This window comes from Sinocyclocheilus grahami, unplaced genomic scaffold (assembly GCF_001515645.1).
Source record: "Sinocyclocheilus grahami isolate Dianchi unplaced genomic scaffold, SAMN03320097.WGS_v1.1 scaffold1744.1, whole genome shotgun sequence".
NCBI classification, from domain to species: domain Eukaryota; kingdom Metazoa; phylum Chordata; class Actinopteri; order Cypriniformes; family Cyprinidae; genus Sinocyclocheilus; species Sinocyclocheilus grahami.
Window position 1 is genome coordinate 259,317 of NW_015506923.1, and position 20,057 is coordinate 279,373.

The 20,057-nt window shown below is 36.9% G+C and overlaps 1 protein-coding gene across 1 annotated transcript in view; it reads left to right on the forward strand.

Moving 5' to 3' along the window:
- LOC107572394 (protocadherin Fat 2-like) overlaps nucleotides 1-19,401 on the forward strand; it is a 161,539-nt gene extending 142,138 nt beyond the window's left edge. Inside the window, exons 3-6 of the mRNA XM_016258831.1 lie at nucleotides 423-648; nucleotides 6,051-6,255; nucleotides 10,903-11,014; nucleotides 19,073-19,401. Of these exons, the coding sequence (XP_016114317.1) occupies nucleotides 423-648; nucleotides 6,051-6,255; nucleotides 10,903-11,014; nucleotides 19,073-19,326 (797 nt within the window). The 3' untranslated portion in view covers nucleotides 19,327-19,401. The remainder of the gene's footprint in view (nucleotides 1-422; nucleotides 649-6,050; nucleotides 6,256-10,902; nucleotides 11,015-19,072) is intronic.
- Nucleotides 19,402-20,057: the final 656 nt, after the last annotated feature.

Consider the following 20,057-nt stretch of genomic DNA (forward strand, 5'->3'; position numbering starts at 1 on the left):
TGTCTGTCTATCATCTATCTATCTGTCTGTCTGTCTGTCTGTATGTCTGTCTATCATCTATCTATCTGTCTTTCTGTGTCTGCTATTGTTAGTTCTATAATAATAATACTTTCATATTATTCATTTAATGGTAGCACTTTACTATAAGGCTCAATTTGTTAACATTATTTAATGCATCTACTAACAATGAACAACATTCATTTTATTGCATTTATTAATTAAGGCAAGTATTTATTTGCAAATGTATTGTTTTTCATTGTTCATCTATATTTGCTCATAATACATTAATATTCATTCATACAAGTTGAATGATACCTAATGCATTAACAAATTTGAACCAATTGAACCTTACTGCAAAGTGTCACCATCATAAAATGTGTGTGTGATTTTGCATGAGAATGAAAAGTTTTGTTATACGACAGGAGGTGACGGGAGATTTGAGGTGGACAGGAAGAACGGTTATGTGCGGACGACAGGCCTCCCCCTGCAGAGAGACCGAGAATACCAGCTCACAGTGGTGGCTGCTGATCGGCAGGGCAGCCGCAATCCTCCCGCTGTAGTGTCCATCATCGCTGGCCCTAGAGCTCCTCAATTCACCAACGTGTCTTATACAATTTCCATACCAGAAAATACACCAGAAGGCCAACCGTGAGTAAATCCAAAACACACTCACATAAACACACACCCAATCTTGTAAATTACGCAACTCTTATTTCCATAGTGTAATTCTAGCACGCCCTAAATGCATCTCCCATGGCGTGAGAACACCGCTTATCCATCAGGGTAACAGATAGAAACAGGATCATGCTGCATTTACAGCCATCCGTGCGCCCTCTGCTTCTCGCTGGAGCGTAGCTTGTGTGAGTCATCGTGTACTACTTGATGCAAAATTCATGAAATAATGATCTTTGACTATGTCAGGGTACTGTGATATGCATTAAAGATGCATGAACATCATAACTTTGTTCTGCTCGTATAGACAGCCGTGAGAGGTTAACCATGCATTACACCAAGTAATGTATACAATAAAAGCCTCTCTTTTTTTGTAGTTTATTGTGTGTTTATTTTCATTTGCTCCCACATATAGATGACAAATGGACCCTTTATTACTTTGTCTTTGTGCAGTCAGTGTTAATAGTTTAGCCCTTTGATATTAGATGAGTCACTGAGAAATGACTTGCATGATGCTGCTACAGGGAAGAATGATTAGTTGTGCCCTACACAGATGTATTAAATCAGGCTTTGCCTTGTAGCAAATTATCCTAAATCCATGTGGAATAAGTGCCTACTAGATCCATTTATGGCAGCTGCATGTCATTAAATATGCGTTGCATGCTGCGGTGTATTATTTTCCTTATACACACCTGTGATTCCGCCATATTGTTGCTTTTATTAAACTTAGACTTGGCACCGACAGTCAGATCTTACTGAATGTGGTTGGCTTCATCCATAGCTATACAAAAATACGGTTAATGTTAGGATAAGTATATTGCTCATGGCACCAAAGTGGGGTGACGTTAATCTTATCCTTAAATGTTCTGGTCTCTGCCAGACAGCAGAGATAGACCAAGCCAACACGCAACCTCTGCCAATGGAAATGGAGTTGTAATAACCACAATACCTGAAAATAATTCACATTTACCTTTGTTCGTCTGCCTGTCTGCCGTTAAGCTTCTTTGGGATTACCAAAATACATTAATGTCAATCTTGACTGCATGATTATCAAAATTTTGCCTTTATTTTCTAGTTTCTGAATGTATCAAAAAACTGAAAAATGGCAAATTATGAAGTGAAAAGCTCCCATACATGAATGATATTATTTAACAGACTGTTTTTGTTTTTGAGAAAATCTCATAAAATGTTCAGTTATTTTCATATAAAATATTAGGCTATAGGCTTTGGTTAGTTACATAAGAAGAAGAAGAAGAAACTTATATTCTGATACCTGATCTTATCCCAAAGTTGTGTATCATTCAAATGATACACATAAACGATAAACGCCACTATAAAAAAAAATAACTGAGTGCCGTGCATTATTCTCCACATATAGCACAATCTGAACCCTAAACATGTTTTGTCAAAACAGCCGGTTTTGTCCACTTTCAAGGCACAGCGAGTTCACCTTTTACAGCAGAAGCCGACAAGTGCCATTGTTGTTTTTGAACAGAAGCCGATAAGTCAATTTTAGCGAATCAGCGCGCTGTATTCAGGTCAGGTGACAAGCCTGCTAGTCACTTTGAAAAAACGCGCTAACTGAGAGGAGTGTTGTCAAAGATGACTAAAAGTGATCGAGGATGGATAATTTTCAACAAACTTGATGAAGCCGTGATATCTTCTTCGGGGTGTAAAAGGAAAATTAAAGCTGAAACTTTTTCACGGAACCTTGCAAAAGCAGCGCGTTACAATGGTGAGGGAAAAGCTGCTCCCTGTATTGCGTGTAATCACAATCATACAGTCTATGATCACAACAACAACGTTTGTCAGACATCTACATTGTCAGCTGAGGAGATTACAAAGAATAAACGAGTGTTTTTGTTTAACTCTGAAACATGAAATGTGGAGTTATCTGCTTTTGCCAGTAAACGACTGTTGGAGTTATCTGCTTTTGCCATAGACCAATTTCAGTGTTTGGCAAACAGTGATGACGTTTTTTTGTGGGCAGAGCCTATCTGGTGGCATAAAATGCCAGTTTTAACGTAGTAGTGATGGGAAGTCCGGTTTTTTCCATGAACCGGTTCTTTCGGACAGTTCGTTTCAATGAACCGGTTAAAAAAAAACGGTTCACCGGTTCTTTTACGTCATCACGTAATGATGTCAATTCTATCATCCCGGCAAATGAAAATACATTCAAACACATTCAAATAAAGTAATTTGTAATCATAACGTAAGATAAATAGTAATAACCATCGTCATCATTATCTTGGATAAGTTTCTTACATTTAAGTTTTGCAAAAGCACCCAATACTGGCACTGATGCGTAAACGCGGATGTCAGATATGAAGAAAGTGAAGTCTTCATCAACTTTTTACAGAAACCGTAACAGAACCTTAACCGTACAGAAATCCAGCTCATAAAGCTTATAATATAACGTGCATACACAATAGTAAAGACAGTTCGTTTCAATGAACCGGTTAAAAAAAAACGGTTCACCGGTTCTTTTACGTCATCACGTAATGATGTCAATTCTATCATCCCGGCAAATGAAAATACATTCAAACACATTCAAATAAAGTAATTTGTAATCATAACTTAAGATAAATAGTAATAACCATCGTCATCATTATCTTGGATAAGTTTCTTACATTTACGTTTTGCAAAAGCACCCAATACTGGCACTGATGCGTAAACGCGGATGTCAGATATGAAGAAAGTGAAGTCTTCATCAACTTTTTACAGAAACCGTAACAGAACCTTAACCGTACAGAAATCCAGCTCATAAAGCTTATAATATAACGTGCATACACAATAGTAAATAGTAATATTCAATTACATGTTTTGACTGAACAGTTGTTGCATGTTCATCATGTTAAAATGTTGTTTAATAGTTGCATCTGCACTTTCCAGTAAGTTTTATCTGTTAAATAAACTTAATTCGGTCAAATTCGCCCCCCTCATTCAAGTCCTTGGTTCACTCGCGCTCATAATATCAGCACAGCATCAGTTTTAGTTTCACTCAGTATCTCAGTATCTCCAGCTCATCGGTTCTCAGTATATCAAACGTGTCCGAAAGAAACGGTTCTCGAACGTGTCCAAAAGAAACAGTAGCCCCTCACTACAGAACAAAGATCCAGGGGGCAGTGTTGGATCCATATCTAGGGGGTGATTTAGGGGTGGAGATGGGTGGGTTTAGGGATCAGGGGGTGGAGACGGGTAGGTTTAGGTATATGTAAGGTGGGAGGAGTTGGATCTGGATCTAACCTCGCCCCCTGTATCTTGTGTTCTGCAGTGAGGACCATCTCAAAAGAAACGGTTTTTGGTTCAGCATGTTTCAGTGCTGTTGGAGTTACAGTAGTAACGAATACTCTGAGATATTGGTTTATTTCTCATTTGGTGAACCGGTTCAAAAGAACGATTCGTTCGCGAACCGGACATCACTATAACGTAGCAGTCTATACAGAAGCCATGGAATAAAAGAATAAAAAAGGTAATTTTGAGTTTATATGTCAAAATTCTTTTGACTTTTTTTGTGCAATTCCGAGATTATAGCTCACAGTTCTGGTAAGAAAAATCAACTCGTCATTCTCTCTTTTCCCCTCAGAATCATGAGTTTATATCACACACTTATGGCTTTTTTCCCTCAGAATGGACAAACTCGCAATTGTTGAGTTGAATCAAGTTATAAAGTCTGAACTAGGAGATATAAACTTGCATTTGCAAGAAATAAAGTCAGAATTGTGAGATAAAATAGGTAAATGTCATGTAAAATGTTATAGGTTTAAATAGTATTTCATGCTTTAACTGTAGGGGTAATACAATATGTCCACTATGTAAATATTATGTAGATCTATTGTTTAAATCAAATGTATGCTTTACAAGTAGGGTAATCATAGCAGGTTTCATCCATAGTTTGTCCATTTAAACGTCTGCGTTTAGCTTCAAATGGCGTCTTTGATGACAGTATTATATAAAAATGATATAAGGCAAAGTCATAACAATAATTTTTTTCTCTTATTCCATCGATTTTACCCGATTACCTCCACTTGTCACCAGTGTTTTTGTGCCACCACAATGGGTGCACAGCTGCATGCAGGGGCGCAAATTTTGTCTAACAGTAGGGGGGGACAATAAACATAACATTTCTCAAGAGCAATATTTGAAGGGGACACAAGGCGTAGCATATTTTCTTAGTGATAGATGCTATTTACACTAAGTGAAAATAGCAGTATTTGTTTTGTGATATGCTAATTACACTAAGTGCAAATAGCTATTTATACTATATTAAAATAGCAGCATATTCTGCTAATTACTTATTGCCAATAGTGGCAATTATCTGCACCTCAGCATTGTAATACATTATAAAACAGTATGCAATAATAACTTATTGAGTGTAAATTTTAATTTTAATTCAAATTATTAAATGGATGCCACCTTATTGGGACAAAAGCCCTCCCTACACCTACCCTAACCCTACCCCTACCCCTACCCGATACTTTTTCAACTTTGATTATTTCCTTCATTTTTATTTTAAAAAAATAAAGGCTTTTCTGATGTGACTGCAACGCAACTGTAATGTTCCCAGGTCCAGAAACGTAGTAAGGACATCGGTAACACCGTCCATGTGACATCAATGGCTCAACTTCAATTTTGTGATGCTACGAGAATACTTTTTGTGCATAAAGAAAACTAAAATAATTACTTTATTCAACAATTCTTTTCCCCAGAGTTACCGTCTTCCGCCATTTTAGAGAGTATCACAATGCATGCGCACGCTTTCCCCTAAGCATAAACAACGCTAATTACGCAGATTACGTTCATGCGCGCACTTTCCCCCTGAACGTAAACAACGCTGATTTCGTACTTAGGGAACTCTCCAAAATGGCGGAAGATGTAACTCGGGGGTGAAGAATTGTTGAATAAATTATGTTGTTTTTGTTTTCTTTCCGCACAAAAAGTATTCTCGTAGCTTCGCAAAATTGAAGTTGCACCACTGATGTCACATGGACTGTTTTGCCGATGTCCTTGCTACGTTTCTGGACCTGGGAACATTACAGTTGCGTTGCTGTCTATGGGAGGGTCAGAGAGCTCTCTGATTTAATCAAAAATATCTTAATTTGTGTTCCGAAGATGAACGAAGGTCTTACAAGTTTGGAACGACATGAGGGTGAGTAATTAATGACAGAATTTTCATTTTTGGGTGAACTATCCCTTTAACAGTTTAGCTGAGACGCCATTGGTGCACTTATCGTTTTATTTAACCCATTCTTCTTTTCTTTTATGTTTTTTTCATTTGTAGAACACCATAATCAATTAGAGTCAATAATCATAATTGATTACACAATAATCAGTTATCGTCAACCAGGTTGTCTCTCTTTTTGTCTTTTCTTATTTAGCTTCCTTGTCACTCCAGCAGTGTCCTTCCAAAAACAGCCAGTATCTTACAGCCTGCTCATCAATCCCAGCAGTCTTTTCAACATGCAGCCAGAGACAGGGGAGATCAGCCTGACCCGTACTATAGACTATGAGAGTGACCAGCACCGTTACCTGCTGCTGGTGCGGGCCAGTGAGAATCAGGACAGTCTCAGCAGTGCTGCCGAGGTGAGTGCTCTCATATGCTAATGATTGATTTATTTTGTAGCTTTAGTGCTTACATATTTGATACATAATATATATTTTTGTAGTTTTTTTAGAATTTTAATTTCTGTATTTCTAAAACATCAACATTTTTATACAGCTTTACAGATTGTGTTCAGAGTTTGGCTAGAAAATGGTTCATTATCTCTTGGTTCACAAGACTATCCTTGCTTCCAGAGTAAGATCTAATGAGTGATATATAAGAAGTTTTTGCTCTTAATGAAAAGTATAGTAGTGGAAATGTATTCATTAGGTAGTTTATGGGGAAAAAAAACATGAATATTACAGTATAATGACTGGCAAGAAGACTGCTGAAAATAATCTTCAGTATTATGTATTTTTCGAGGGAATTTGACTTCAATAGAAATGTAATAGATATAGCAGTTAAATAAACGTGTAGTGGAAAAAGGTGACTGACGATATCTGCAGTAACAACTGTTATAATTTTTCATCATAAGTGATTGTTTGATGGTAAGTGATTCATGTCATTCACACATCCACAGACAAATACTTGCATGATTTCAAGGACTTGTATGATTTTGGCTGTCCATTCACATACATTTTTAATGCAAAAACTATGTGGTTTGATATATACTGTATATATATATATGTATATATATACAGTGGGGAAAAAAAGTATTTAGTCAGCCACCAATTGTGCAAGTTACACTGTGTCAGAACAAATTCAGCTTGATAATGTCAGATAACTTTGCGTGAAAGGTATGTAGCCTAATGGATTACAATAAACCAAAAATTATTTATACAGCTGTCAATATTTACACAACTATCAATACTTTGTCAGGTGACCCTTAGCCTTAGTGACAGCCTGTAGTCTCCTGGGCATGCTGTCAACCATCATGCAAACCTGAACTTCAATTTTTTCCTGAATAATTTGTGGTCCCACATTTGTATCAATTTTACTGGTAGTCCACTGTATGAAGAATTTTGGGGTATAACATATCACAGTTTAGTTTATTTTGCTATCCTCACTTAATACATAATACACATACTGGTAAAAAATGTATAGCCTGAATGCACTGTAAGTCACTTTGGATAAAAGCGTCTGCTAAATGCATAAATTATTATAATTAATTAAATGATAAATTACATAAATGAACTATAGTGTCCTACACCTACTAGTAAAAAAAATATAAAAAATGATATCTGGTCTCTGAATAATTTTTGGTTTGTCTGTATATCCTTCTGTTATTTTCACACTTAATTATGCCCATTAAAATGTATTTTACAAGTTTTTGTTACTTTCACTGTTCATTTTTTTCTCTCTCTATGGTAGCCTACATCATCTTTAATTTAATAGCATTAGAGCTGCTCCATTGCAGCGGCTTAGTACTGTAATCACGCGCTTTGCTGTAATAATGCAGGGAACCACTCGTTATAAATCTCCTAACTGTGATCTTTTCAGAAATAGAAGTCGCGTTTTTTTTCATCTGAAACGTGCAGCGATTTATTTTGCAAAGCCACTCATATAATGCAGAAACACTCATGAAGCAAAACAAGCGCAACGCGCACACGTATTTGTACTGGTGCAGAATGAGAGGGACAAGTACAGTACAGCCTAGCGCATTTCACACAGGCTGTTAGTTTCACTTTAGCCAGAAAGTCGTGTATGCTTAAGGGTAAAAATAAATGACATTTATTGTGAATGCCCCTATAAATTGTCTTATATTTACGATTTAGTTTTAATGCAAATGATGCGTGCTAAGTGAGCGAACATCAAAGATCACACAACAGAAGTGCGCGCTCTCTCTCTTTCCCTACCATTAAGTAACTTGTGCATTGTTTTACTTGCTTCTTTTTGACATATCCGACCAAACTACAAACTTTCCAGTGATGTCTGTGAGAAAGGGATATTCACTCGACAAGCTCGCGCATCTGCGCCACCGCGCGCTCAATCCACTCAGAGTGCTTTGCTTTCCAGCTGGCGCAAATCAGCTATACAGGCATTAATACTGAATGTTTTATATTCATTGCATACATATACTTCGTAGACATCTTTAATCTCTAATAACTCCATTCTGCTGTCTAATGTCGGTGTTTCTTTGTCTGAATATTGCACTTATCACATGCTGTGTGGTATCGGCGTTTGGTATCGGGGCATTTTAACGAGTACGAGTACAGGAGCTCAGTAACGGGCCCAATACCGATACCAGTATATATATATATATAGACAGACAGTTTGTTTTGTTTTTAATAAGGGATCACAGCTACTAGGATAAAATTAATTACTATGAATCCCTGTAAAAACGCATGTTAGACCAACAAAATTCCCCTCAATTTTGTCACAAACACAGTTGTCTGAACAAACAGTTTCATATTGCATTGTGATTTGCAAGCTTCCAGCATTGCAGGATGAATAAATTATGAGGTTAGTGTGTTATAATCTTATTGTTTTATCACTTGCTGGCATTATTTATGTTGCTGTGCTTTTTTCCCCAAACCACTGTTTGTTATTTTTGGTCACTGTTTGTTACTGTGTTTAAGATCTGTGTGTTAAATGTGCGCTCATTTCAATTTTAATATTATATATAAACTTCACTTCTATTTTAATTAAGGTAGACTGTTGATCATATTCATGTTATTTATGCTTTCCATTAAAATTTTGGTCCCAAAATTTGGGTTGGGAAATGTAAAGGCAACAATTTAGCTGAAATCAAAGAGATGCCTAGCAGTCCCGTTCATTCCTTTTACAGTAACATTCCCCTGGAGGATGTAGTCTCGCCTCATCATGACTTGATCTGGCTGCTCAGTGATCCATACATCTGTCCTGGCCTGAGGCAGGCCAGCCAAGATCCAAGCTATTAGTTGGGGAAATGTCACAAAACAATGCAGCCACTGTGTGACTAACTGCAGATGGGGAGCAAGAGGGCATACAGACAAAAAAATACACTAAAAGACTGACAGACCCTTTTGACTTGAAGAGTCCCGTGAGATGTGGTCCAGAGAGCAATTTGCCTGTTGCATACTCTGCATACAGCCACACCACAGCCCATCTGTCACCCTGAAATCACTCTATAACTCTTCTCACATAAGTTTCTGGAGACCCCGAACACCTGTGCTAAAGCACCAGTTACAACAAACAAAACAAACACGGTTTAAAATGACATAATTAACCATGTGCAAAATGAACAGGCTTTAGAGTCAATAATTATGGCCCATTCAGTCACAGTTGTTAGGTTTCGCACAATCATGGACAATCTGAAAACATCAGCGATATTTGTAATGTCTTCCAAGCCTGAAAAAGCCATGGAAATTTCTGCATTGGATATATATTTTCTATTTATGATCTGCTATAAAAATATGTTTTTGAAAGAAGTGTCTTATGGCGTTTGTTTGATAAAAAACTCTAAAAACGATAATATTGTGAAATATTATTACAATTTAAATGCAATTGCAATTTTAATGTAATCAATTATTTAACATTTATTTTAGTTAATTTAAAATGCAATTTTTAATGTTTTCTATTATATATCGTATTATTATGGTTGTTCATTTTGTGTGTTATAAATAAGTAAAAAATAAGAAATTAATAAGTTACTTAATTTAATAACAATAATAATAATAATTTTGAATGGTACTGTATTTAACCCTTATCCAGTAATCACAAGCTGCTGGACAGATTGCACTAAATTGAATCATATTTGTACTCCCAGACTGTATCAGTCATATCAAATCTCTTTTGATATAATATCTTTGGTTATCATTGGTTTTACTATCAACAGAATAACCACTGAGAGTAAAACTTAAATAAAACCAGACTCTGAACAGTTACTGAGATCACAAAACTTTCCCTCAGGGATCTTCCTGTCTTGTAGCTCTTCTTTTGATTTAGCCTTATATGAAGGTATTTTATTTCTTGTGATTTTGGATTATGGTCTCTGTTAGTGCTAGAAATATGAGTAACATTGTAGACTCTGAACTGTAGTCACAATTTTGACCATTTCCGACTCTGCCTGTCTATTTTAATCTTTCCAGTTTCTGAAATTGAAGTGAGTAGGTTATTAAAGTCACTTAGCAACTGCCAGGAAGCTTGAGCAACAGTGTCAGGGCAAAAGCACTCACACAGTGTTTTTCCCTCCTCCAGACAGCAACTTTCATAAGATTGCTTAATTCAGTCTTATGGGAGGCATTAGGTGCCTCTTTCAGCTTCCCTGATGCTTTTGGAACAAATCGGAAAGAACCATAACATGCCCATGTGATACTGGAGGACGTTTGTCCTTTTGTGTTGAGATTTGCTACTTCACTACTGAATTTTCAGGCACAGATGCTTGGTTATGTAAGAACATAACTGCTTGACACCAAATAATTTTGCAGTGGGAAAGGGCCAAGATAAAACTGGATGATGGTTATAAGGAGTGATAGGATATGGCCTTTAATGCTTGTTAAAAGAACTTATTTGGCAAGGTGTTTTTGAAACGGCAGCAGCTTCTCAGACTCTAAGAAACACTTGGGGCAGTCATAGTGATGTGCTAACTTACAGTATTCCCTGATAATAATTCACAAATCAAGATATTATGATCTGCCCATTTGATCCCTTAACAGTACTCACCATTCTATTTTTGTGTCTTCTGGCTTCTTCTGTGTTTCTCACAGGTGAGAGTGATCATCATGGATGAGAATGACTGTGTTCCAGAGTTCCAGCAGTCCATTTATAGCAAAGACGGTGTCCCTGAGACAGTCACGACCGCAACGTCACTTCTGCAGGGTAAGGCTGTGGACCTGCACATCAATGCACCATAGCCATTACATACAGTAGTAGAAAGACCCAGTGTTTATTTTTATGCAATTCATTTTAGCCATAGTTTTAGTCATGCTTTTATTTTTTTGTAGAAGCAAATACCATTTGAAACCAAATATTCAAATATCTGATATGTTAATTTAAACATGCATGCATACTAGGGCTGTGCAAAAAATCTAATGCGATTTTCATGCGCATCTCGTCAGTAAGCCGCTTCTGTGATTAGTAGTAAATCTCCAGCATGTGCTTTCAGATGGAGAGGCATTTACTACACAGAGCCGTAGATCACTGACAAGCTACGCAAAATCGCTTTCAAAATTGCAGGCGATTCATTGCCGATTTTGAACCCGATTTTGCGTAGCTTGTCAGTTTTTTTAGATTTACTACTAATCACAGAAGCGGCTTTACTGACGAGATGCGCATGCAAATCGCATTCAATTTTTTTGCACAGCCCTAATGCATACTTACGTACATACAATCTTGTGAATATCAGGTTCATGCAAAATTATAATTTTGTTGTAATACAATAGATTAGTGAACACATATTCACTATTAACTAGGAGTTGGTCCTTAATAAACACCTAATTTGCTGCTATTTGACAGTTTGTAAGGTAGTTGTTGTAGTTATGTTTAGGTATTGGGTAGGGTTAAGGGATCAAGAATATGGTCATGAATTAAATGCATTATAAGTACTAATAAACAGTCAATGTGCTAGCGATGTGCATGCTAATAAGAAACTAGGTAATAGTGAATAGTGCTCCCTATTCTAAAGTGTTACCCAATACTGTAATTCGTTTTCTATTGCTAATGTTTTAGTCAAGAAGGTTTTAGTTGCTGTTACAAAAGGAGTATACTAACAATGTGACTTTGTTTCACACTTATGTCATTATGTGCAGATGCTGTAATATTATGTTGCATGACTTTTACCTCAATAAACTCCTAATTTGCTGCTTATTGATAGTTTGTTTAGGTAGAGTTTAGGTATTGGGTAGGATTAGGGATGTAGAATATGATCATGCAGAATATGTGCTTAAGTACTAATAAACAGCCAAAAGGTTAATAATATGCATGCTAATAAGCAACTTGTTTATAGTGAGAACTGGTCTCTATACTAAAGTGTTACCATTTAATTGAGCAAGGATGCATTAAATTAATTAAAAGTTAAAGTTAATACATTTATAATTTTACAAAAGTTATGTTTCAAATAAATGCTGTCTTTTGAACTTACTATTCATCAAATAATCCTGAAAAATGGAAAAAATCCCATGCAAAATGGTTTCCACAAAAAAAAGGAAATGATACAACCAGGGGTGTAGGCAGCATACGTGCATGATGGGCACAGGCCCACCCACTCTGATGAAAGCCACCCCCCCAGTTTATTATACAAATATAATATTTGTTAAATAATTATTGTTATTTTTTTGTATTAATCTATTTTAACACAATTAGAGAACTATTATAACATCGGAAATAACTAAAATAAATAAAATGTGTTTTTGCATAATTCTTGATGAGTTTGATTGACAGCTGTGTTAGGCTATTAGGTGTTATCCAGGCTGTTTCGGGCATGTCGCGCCTGTGAATTTGTGCATGTTCACCCATTCAGTTGGACTGTAATTTGCAGCTGTGTGTTAGAAAATGTTAGAAAAACAGCTGCAATGCATAATTCTGTAAAAAAAGACTTTTAAAAACTCGCACTGATGAGGGAGAGAGCCCTTCAAAGTCGTTTGGTGTGCGGTGTCTAAAGAATTTAAGACCAGCTGTTGGCAGTCGTCCTTACGAAGATTAGCCTAATTATTATTTTTTTTTTTTTAAATAATTTTTGTGACTGACGCCGGTGATTAACTGCACCTGTTTCCTAATTTGTAGGCCTATTAATTTCAATAATGAATTAACAAATTTAAAAAAAATCACAAACATGATATTTCTGAATAAAATTATTTTATACACTTTAGTTATATCTAATTTGGCATTTTCAATTAACATAGGCCTGTTACATTCTTCTTATTAGCCTATTATGCCTTTTATTATTAGGTTACTTTTGTTATTAAATTAATATTACAATTAATTTGCCCCGCACTAATTAATAAATTAATTAATTTCATAATGCATCACTGCATAACTGACGCGCTGCGAGGATAATAAAGATTAGGCTAGCTTACTCCTCACTGAAAATGTTTTTTAAAAAGGTCTTTCAAAACAGGTTTATTATACAATGAATTATAGGCCTATAATTAAAATGAACACCGCAATCATCAATGAAAAAGCTTTATTTCAAACACCGACTTTTAAAAAAAGAAAAAAACAACAACCTGTTTAACACAAAATATGTTTCTTCTCTCTTTATTTACTTTTTTTATTTATTAATTAATAATTTTTTTCCACTAGCCTATGTTCGGGCCACAAGAGAAATATTAAGGGAGTAAATTAAAATATTTATATACCGTTATCAGCATATCAAGTAGATGTGTCTCTCGTCGTCTCTGAGAGAATATGCAGAGTTAATGCAGCGTCAGTTTTTACTTTCACTTTCTAGTGAATCGACTGAGATTAAAAGGTTCACTACATAACTCTTGCGCAAAGTTTTCATGTTGCTTGTGTGATATCCATTGGCTCGCCTTACTGTTCCAAACAAATATTTACAATATTGCGACGTAACCAGCCTCCCCACCCGCTCTTGAGTTCGCGGTTGGGGGCCGCGGATTTGCGCTACTGGACTCCGTCCGTTAGTTAGCCTTGTGCCCGCTCACTTTTGCCCAGGCCCGCCCAAAAATTTAATTCTTCATCCGCCACTGTATACAACAATTTTCAAAGTTGTTAAGAAATGTTTCCTGAGAGCTAAATCAGCATATTTTAATGATTTCAGAAGGATCATGTGACACTGAAGACTGGAGTAAAATTCAGCTTTGCTCTCACAGGAATAAATTACATTTTGAAATAATATAGAAAATGCTTAAAGGGGTCCTGTTATGCTCTTTTACAAAGTCTTGATTTTGTTTTGGGGCTGTACTAGAACAGGCTCTCATACTAGGTTGTTCGAAAAACACAATATTTTTCACATATTTTACATTATTACAACACCTCCCTCCCCAGTCTGGCATGAACGGCTCAAATAGTTCCTGTATCAAATGAAGGCCCGCCTTCTGAAATACGAAATGTGCTGGGATTGGTTAGCTGGGCCAGTGTGTGCTGTGGTTGGCAACGCTCGGCGCCTGGTCGGGAAATGTCATGCCCCTTACCATAGCTGCCTGCCAGCTTCAGTGTAAATATTGTGTCAAAATCAAATCAATTTGAGCGCAATTTAAACCTGGATGATTGCAAACACTTTAAGTTTGTCTGCCTTGGGAAAGCTAGCGCGTCTCCGACATAGTGATAACACTCGTTGCCTTCTCTAGTGCAGCTCAACCAGGTCTCAACCCATTCGTCGATATTTGTGATATCACAAATCCCGGAAAACATGTTGTAGTCCAAACGAGTCTTTCGTTGTAGTTTTTGAAAAGTGATTTCTGTTAAATAAAATATCTCCTTTTGAAGTGGACTTTGATCTTTGTAACTTTGCAGATCTTTATCATGGTCAAACAGCAACATTACAGACTAAATAAAGTTGAAAACGTTAAAAAGCATAATAGCATCCCTTTAAATTGTAATATTATTTAACAGTATTGCTTTTTTACTGTATTTTTGATCGAATACATGAGAGAGAGAGAGAGAGAGAAGAAAAAACTTTAGAATGGTACTGTTTATGCTTGGGTTATTTAGCACTTCAGTTTACTGGTGTTCATTTACTGCTCCTGCAGCTCAAACATGTAAATCCACAACGCTATTGACTTTCAATGGGTTGTATAACAGTCATATTCATTCTAAATATATTATCCTGGTGTGCACTTTTATTTCCCAAAAATTGTGTGTAAGATCAGCCAATCAGATTAGTTATTTCCAAAAATTGTTTTCTAGTTTTGCATGCGGTATGCGTTATGCATCAGACAGTCCATGAGCAGGCTGTAGTCGACCTGTGAGACTGTGAGACTTTGCCATGAGACTCGTATGCCCTTAGAAAGTCTATTTCTCACAAAGACCAAGACAACAAGGTGATAAGATGCTCTCTTCTTCCTCTATCATTCTGTTTAACACCACCTTTGAAGCACTTCTCCCCTGATGTGCCCTTTCATGTATCTAAATTGCACATTGAATCTGGAGTCTATGTACTAACTCCTGCGAGTGCACTTGTAACACACAGAATGGAAAACACATGCCCTCAGCCATGATAAGAAGAGCTTTCATATTCTCATTAAATTTTAGACAACCACAGCTGCTATCAAAGCACCACAGAAATAAAGTGATGGACAAAACAACAACTGCAGAGGACAGACCGACTGCCTATGCAGACACAACGGCAAACAAAAGAGAACAAAACAAACAAACACTGGAAAGTTACCGTGATTAAAAAAAAGCACTGCTGGTCCTGGAGAATAACAGGTCTTGGCAGACATTTTGACAGCTTAACACTGAGGCTCCTGGCAGAATGGGAAAGGTGATGCAGCGAGGTGTACAGCAGATGTGCTGATTAGCAGGTGCAAGCCAACTAGCATCTGCACACCCGTCTGTGTGGGCTTCATAACAATTATCTCCACCGAGCACAAAATATCCTGCTTGCTCAAGTTAAGCCTAGAAGAACAGAAGAGAGCCTACTTTTCAAGAATAATTTGTAACATGTGGCTACTTATCAAACATTCATAATGAATGAGATGGACAGTTTATAATTTAAACATCTGGGAGAACAGTCATTTTCGTAATGAATGGGGTTTGCTGGATTTTATTGCTGAGGGTCCACTTCAACTGTAGGTACAGCAGAAGATTTGGACTCAGCCGATGTATCAATATGGACTTATCCTATTTAATTTATTGTCTTTATCTTACTATTATTCTCCAATGTTGGAATTTGCCGCAGTAGATGGAAGTGAGTGGGGTGGAGGGGGATTCGGGATCTGCCACAAGGACTTGTTAAGTGTGATCTGGAGGACACAGTCTCACATGGTGCAGTTGGGATCTCTGCAAAGTCTGTCACACTTCTAGAATTACACAAACTTAATTGAAGAAACTGTAAGAGAACTAGAGGGTCAATAATGTAAGCCATCAGTGAAAGTGCCTTTAAAAGATCACTGGCCAATTAACATATTGGAAGATATAAAATACTTATTACAGTAGTGAACTTGTACTGTAATATTAGTTTAGGAGCTCAAGTTTTCCACAGCTAGGGCAGTTTTTATATTGTTAAATGCTGAAACATGATTAAATATATGTAATGTGGTTAAATGTTTAATTTTACACTCTCTCGTAAACTAAAATGTGACCGATGCTGGCAAAATGAGTCAGAATGCTACATGCAAAAAAAAGTGAAAAATGTCGATTTTAGTCGAATTGGAGGTTTTCACAAAAATGAGTTCATTAAGCCCGCATCTAGTGATCCAAATGCTCCAAATAGTAATTAAGCATCTAAAATTATGGGTATTTGTACGTTGTCTGAGGGGAGTATCTTTTCTCCACTTGCTTCTCGTGCTGAATGTCATCCGAAGCGCCCGCATGAAAGATGCTTCCGACTAGGGATGTGCGATATATTATCGTTTGCGATATACTGGTAAAAATTCTCCACACAATAAGAATTCATCTTCCCGTGATAATAACGATAAAGTCTAGTTGTTGACAAGTACAGTGCGACAAAAATCGGTCTGAGCTTTGAGTAAATGTACTACAGTAGCACGTGTGCGATGCAGTTTTACACATGTATGAGTCGTTTACAAACCTGTTGTCCAACAAAGATATTTAAATTTATTGACATGCTTTTTCTCCATATTAACTTCATAACATAGTCGAGTATTTGAAATAACTTATTTTTGAGATCAGACGTGGTTTCGGATCACAGAATAAGGCCGAAATCATACTATTTTATAGCATTATATACAGTGATAAAGGGTATGTCGATTAGCATTGCATTATAAATATACTTTATCCTTATAAAAAATACCCGAGATTGCTTGAAGAACACAGATACCATAAATTTTGTGCAATCGCATGTTTATTGTCTTCAGGTTTCCTCAGTTAAAATTTCTTTATCTGCATTTTATTCAGCTACAGCAATCACTGGATACTTTTTCCTGGAGCATTACTTCTACTATGCATATGTGGAGTTTCTGCGCAAGGGCGCCCACCTGCTTCCAGTATGAATTAAACAGTCGTTTATCATTACATGTACTCAGTAATGCTCACAACACCCTATTTTGGGTAAAAATAGGAAAGATAATACTTTTCTAAAGAAACAGGATTCCCTAAATTATCGTCATTGATATCATTATCACAATAAATATCAGAAATTACCGTGATATATTTTTAAGCCCATATCGCCCATCCCTACTTCTGACTGCGCCCGATCCCTATAAATATACACACATACACAGAATTACAGTATTTCAGTTTGCACGCAACCATAATCTGCTATCTCTTAAGTGAACGTTTGTGGAACTGTTGGGGGAAACATCTGATGTAACATTATATTAGATCCGTGCATTACACTACATCTTAATAAAGGCCGTCGGTCTCATTAATGTTAATCTAACAATAAAAGAGGGAATCACTTGCTGCTCTTGATTAAACTGCTTTTATAGTTTTAATAATCAATTTATTTGTAATGAACACACTGAAGTGATTTTTACATTTGATTATTTGTTTTTCTTACTGGAATGTTTTTGTTTAGATGTAAAATGGAAAAGGTAATGCATTATTTGTTTCTTTCTTATATTTGTTCTACTGCTTTTTTTTGCATATGTTCTCCATCACCTGTGGGCTTTCACATTGAGCAGCATTAACTACACATAGCCGTTGTTCACTGAAGAGCTGCGCAAAAAATCGCGCGAATATGAACGTGGTTTTGCGCAGCTCGTCAGTGAACAACGGCTCTGTGTAGTTAATTCTGCTCAATGTGAAAGCACGCACATGATGGAGATTTACCGCTGATTACAGACCCGGCTTTACTGATAAGATGCACGTTAAATATCGCATGCGATTTATCGTGCAGCCCTAGTTCTTATATATAATAACAAAGATAACATAAAAATAGCTGTATTGTGATTATTAATATAGTAATTGTTATTAAGAAAAGAAGTGGAGGAAAATAAACAGTGTTGCTAGGTGATTTTGCTTTGGAACCTTCAGAAAACTTTATCTTGATTTTTCTCGTAATTACGTTTGCTGAAACTGTCAACTTAGCTCAGTCATTTTTTGTCCAATTCCAACAAAGCATACATCATTTTGTTGGTCTTTTAATGAAGAATGTGAAATTAAAAATAACACATTTTTTGAAAATGTGCTCATTGTGACTCATTTTGCCAGCACAGGTCACAAATGTTATTTTCATTTATAAAATCAGATGCCACTATAGGCAGATAGCTTACTGTTGGATTTTCAGTCAAATTTGGACAACATGTATCAAATTAGGCAACGTTTTTAAATAACTGCATTTACAGTAGTGTATAACATACTGTATATTAACAGATACAATCTTGTATGCAATTGATCCATTCTGTTCATGTTGTTCATAATATACTACTGAAAATGTGTACTTTACAATTCAGCAGAAATTGTTGGTTTTCTAAAGTGCAGAATCAGGGAAACTGGACCTCAGCTCGAGAAATATTTACCCCTTTATGTCGACACTAGTTGAGTTGATGTGCAAAGCAGCTACTGTGTATGCAGTGCTGTATTCTGAAGTTCATTTGAAACAGGCTCACACCTTATTGAACGCCATTGCATTTTACTGTAGTTGTCAGATGCAATAAGACTCACAGCTTGGGATCTTTTGATTGCCAGTCATGTATAATCATTCTAGTCATTCATTTGACAAGTGCATATGCCCAAGCTATTTACACAGGGAAACTCAAATAAAGATTGATCCTATTAGCTGATGCTGCATTTCTTGGTAGTGCAACTTCTTTGTTTCAACACCCACCTCCTGTATTTCTCTCTCTTTTGCAGTATCAGCCAGCGATTGCGATTCGGAGCAGAATGCAGAGATCACATACTACACGCTTAGTCAAGATTTCATAATTTCAGCCCATGGCACCATATTCCCGGCAGGCCCTCTGGATTACGAGAGGCCCAACCACCTGTATGAATTCGTAGTGATGGCGGTGGATAAGGGCGAGGTGCCCCGCACCGGCACGGCCACCGTGCGTCTTCGTATGGCCAATGTCAACGACGAGCCTCCAGAGTTCTCCCAGCCTGTGTGAGTTCCTTATCACTGCCGCCGCTCCTCAGCCTCATTATGAAGGTAGAATGCGTCAAAAAGATTTGCATACGCAGGGTAAGAGTTGTGGAAGTGTACATAAGACTGTAAGCGTAATTTACATTTGCATACGCAAGAGAAGCTTTTGTAAAGGTGTAAATCGTGTTTCAAGCGCAAGAAAAAAATATTTGCAGCATTTTACTCTTACTCGTAAGTGTAATTCATGTATTGTGAAACTGCAGCTTCATGCTAACGCAAAATAAATATGATCTGCATGCTTCTGACTTCCATTTTTCCGCGCTTACACTTTTGGCACGTTTTTTTCACCAAAAGTTAAGTGTGTCTCTTGCCAAATTGGAACATGGTTTGTGTGTCGTATGTCCCCATACTTACTGCTGGTGCCATGTTGTGTATTGTGGGGGATGGGCAGAAGTTAAGTGTGTCTCTTGCCAAATTGGACCATGGTTTGTGTGTCGTATGTCCCCATACTTACGGCTGCTGTCATGTTGTGTATTGTGGGGGATGGGCAGAAGTTAAGTGTGTCTCTTGCCAAATTGGACCATGGTTTGTGTGTCGTATGTCCCCATACTTACGGCTGCTGTCATGTTGTGTATTGTGGGGGATGGGCAGAAGTTAAGTGTGTCTCTTGCCAAATTGGACCATGGTTTGTGTGTCGTATGTCCCCATACCTACTGCTGGTGCCATGTTGTGTATTGTGGGGGATGGGCAGAAGTT